This window comes from Palaemon carinicauda, chromosome 17, assembly GCF_036898095.1.
Source record: "Palaemon carinicauda isolate YSFRI2023 chromosome 17, ASM3689809v2, whole genome shotgun sequence".
Taxonomy (NCBI): Eukaryota; Metazoa; Arthropoda; class Malacostraca; order Decapoda; family Palaemonidae; genus Palaemon; species Palaemon carinicauda.
Genome location: NC_090741.1, coordinates 34,959,823 through 34,963,566, shown reverse-complemented (window position 1 = coordinate 34,963,566; position 3,744 = coordinate 34,959,823). Strand labels below are relative to the sequence as shown.

At 37.7% G+C, this 3,744-nt stretch overlaps 1 protein-coding gene across 1 annotated transcript; it reads right to left on the bottom strand.

Annotated features, from left to right (window-relative positions):
* Nucleotides 1-1,884: 1,884 nt before the first annotated feature.
* LOC137656305 (microtubule-associated protein 6-like) lies at nt 1,885-3,496 on the bottom strand. Its single transcript, XM_068390476.1, has 4 exons — nt 3,271-3,496; nt 2,738-3,142; nt 2,441-2,566; nt 1,885-2,318 (listed from the first exon to the last, which is right to left on the bottom strand). The coding sequence occupies exons 1-4, from the start codon at nt 3,494-3,496 to the stop codon at nt 1,885-1,887; spliced, it is 1,191 nt and encodes a 396-aa protein (XP_068246577.1).
* Between the last annotated feature and the right edge of the window lie 248 nt (nt 3,497-3,744).

The following is a 3,744-nucleotide window of genomic DNA, read 5'->3' as shown; positions in this document are numbered from 1 at the left end:
GCACAACGGTCCACAAAACGTTATCTTTGACAGCACAACGGTCCACAAAACGTTATCTTTGACAGCACAACGGTCTGTGAAATATTATCTTTGACAACACAACGGTCCACAAAACATTATCTTTGACAGCACGACGGTCCACAAATTGTTATCTTTGACAGCACAACGGTCCACGAAATGTTATCATTGACAGCACAACGGTTCGCGAAACGTTATCTTTGATAGCATTACGGCCCAAGAAATGTTATCTTTGACTGCACAACTGTCTGCAAAACATTATCTCTGACAGCACAACGGTCTGTGAAATGCTATCTTTGACAGCACAACGGTCCACAAAACATTATCTTTGACAGTACAACGGCCACAAAATGTTATCATTGACAGCACAACGGTCCACTACACAACTCATCTTTGACAGCGCAATGGTCCCCGAATTGTTACTCGTCTTTGTCAGCACAATGGTCCAATAAACACTTAGTTTTCACAGCATGACAGTCCACTAAATGTTAACTATCTTTGGCAGCACAAACGTTGACTAAACATTACTCATCTTCGACAGGACAACAGTCCACTAAACGTTACTCATCCCTTACAGAGCAATGTCCCACTAAATGTGACATATCTTTGACAGAAGAATAGTCCACTAAGCAATACATAACTTTGACAGCACAACGGTACTCTAAACGTTACTTATCTCAGGCAGCACAACAGTCCTCTAAACGTTATTTCTCTTTAAAAGCTAGATGTTACTCATCTTTAACAGAAAAACAGTCCAATAGATGTAACATATCTTTAGAAGCACAATGGTTCGCTACTTTTTACTCATCTTTGTCAGTACAACGGCCCACCAAGCGTTACATATCTTTAGCAGTACAACGGTCCTCTAAACACTTCTTATCTTTGGCATCACAGCAGTCCACTAAAAGTTACTCATTTTTTTCAGCACAACTGTCCCCAAAAGGTTACTTATCTTTGACAGGGGAACAGTTCGCTATGCGTTACATATCTTTAGCAGTACAATGGTCCTCTAAATGCTACTTATATCTGACAGGCACAGCAGTCCACTAAATGTTACTCCTTTTAGACAGCACACCAGTCCCCCAAAGGTTACTCCTCTTTGACACTGCAACAGTCCACTAAGCGTTACATATCTTTAGCAGTACAACGCTCCTCTAAATTCTACTTATCTTTGTCACTATAGCACTGCACTAAATGTTGCTCATTTTTGACAGCACAGAAGTCCCCAAAAGGTTACTTATCTTTGACAGCACAACAGTTTGCTAAGCATTACATATCTTTAGCAGTACAACGGTCCTCTAAATGCTACTTAACTTTGGCAGCACAGTGGTCCAATAAATGTTACTTCTTTTTGACAACACAACTGTTCACCGAACATTACTTATCTTTGACAGCACAATGATCCTCTAGACGTTACTTATTTCTAACAATAAAATGTTCCACCAAATGTTACTTGTCTTTGACAGCAGATCGGTCCACTTAACATTACATAACAGTCCACAAATTTTACATATCTTTGAAAGAGCAACAGTCCATTAAATATTACTTACCCTTGGCAGCACAGTGATCCACTAAATGTTCCATATCTATGAAAGCAAAACTGCCCACTAGCCTTTGTTCATTTTTGACAGCACAACAGTTCCCTAAATGTTATTCTTCTTTGAAACAATTAATGTCTACTAAACTTTGTTTTTCTTTGACAGCACAATAGTCCACTGAACGTTGCTCATCTTTGACTGAAATAATGTCCACTAAATATTATTCATCTTTGACAAAACTGACCACAAAACGTTATTCACCTTTAATAGAACAACTGATAATCAGACGTAACTTTTCTTTGACACCACTACTGTCCACTAAACGTGGTTAATTTTTGACAAAACTGTCCACTAAACGTTGTTCATCTTTGACAGAAAAGTCCTCTAAACGTTGTTCATCTTTGACAGAACTGTCCACTAAATGTTGTTCATCTTTGATAGAATTGTCCACTAAATGTTGTTCATCTTTGACAGAACTGTCCACTAAACGTTGTTCATCTTTGACAGAACTGTCCACTAAACCTTGGTAATCTTTGACAGAACTGTCCACTAAATGTTGTTCATCTTTAACAGAACTGTCCACTAAACCTTGGTTATCTTTGACAGAACTGTCCACTAAACGTTGTTCATCTTTGACAGAACTGTCCACTAAACCTTGGTTATCTTTGACAGAACTGTCCACTAAATGTTGTTCATCTTTGACAGAACTGTCCACTAAACCTTGTTCATCTTTGACAGAACTGTCCACTAAATGCTGTTCATCTATGACAGAACTGTCCACTAAACGTTATTCATCTTGACAGAACTGTCCACTAAACGTTGTTCATCTTTGAAAGAACTGTCCACTAAATGTTGCTCATCTTTGACAGAACTGTCCACTAAACCTTGTTCATCTTTGACAGAACTGTCCACTAAATGTTGTTCATCTTTGACAGAACTGTCCACTAAACGTTGTTCATCTTTGACAGAACTGTCCACTAAATGCTGTTCATCTATGACAGAACTGTCCACTAAACGTTATTCATCTTTGACAGAACTGTCCACTAAACGTTGTTCATGTTTGACAAAACTGTTCACTAAACGTTGTTCATCTTTGACAGAACTGTCCACTAAATGTTGTTCATCTTTGAAAGAACTGTCCACTCAACGCTGTTCATCTTTGAAAGAATTGTCCACTTAACGTTGTTCATCTTTGAAAGAACTGTCCACTAAATGTTGTTCATCTTTGACAGAACTGGCCACTAAACGTTGTTCACATTTGAAAGAATTTTCCACTAAATGTTGTCCATCTCTGACAGAACTGTTCATAAAAAGTTGTTCATCCTTAAAAAAACTGTCCACTAAACGTTGTTCATATTTGACAGAACTGTCCTCTAAACGTTGTTCATCTTTGACAGAACTGTCCACTAAATGTTGTTCATCTTTGGCAGAATTGTCCACTAAATGTTGTTCATCTTTGACAGAACTGTCCACTAAACGTTGTTCATCTTTGACAGAACTGTCCACTAAACGTTGTTCATCTTTGACAGAACTGTCCACTAAACCTTGGTAATCTTTGACAGAATTGTCCACTAAACGTTGTTCATCTTTAATAGAATAACTGATAATCAGACGTAACTTTTCTTTGACACCACTACTGTCCACTAAACGTGGTTAATTTTTGGCTAAACTGTCCACTAAACGTTGTTCATCTTTGACAGAACTGTCCTCTAACGTTGTTCATCTTTGACAGAACTGGCCACTAACCGTTGTTCATATTTGAAAGAATTGTCCACTAAATGTTGTTCATCTTTGACAGAAATGTTCATAAAACGTTGTTCATCTTTGACAAAACTGTCCACTAATCGCTGTTCATCTTTGACAGAACTGGCCACTAAACGTTGTTCATATTTGAAAGAATTTTCTACTAAATGTTGTTCATCTCTGACAGAACTGTTCATAAAACGTTATTCATCTTTGACAAAACTGTCCACTAAACGTTGCTCTTCTTTGACAGAACTGTCCACTAAACGTTATTCATCTTTGACAGAACTGTCCGCTAACCGTTGTTCATCTTTGAAAGAACTATCCACTTAACGTTGTTCATCTTCGAAAGAACTGTTCACTAAACGTTGTTCATCTTTGACAAAACTATCCACTAAATGCTGTTCATCTTTGACAGAACTGGCCACTAAACGTTGTTCATATT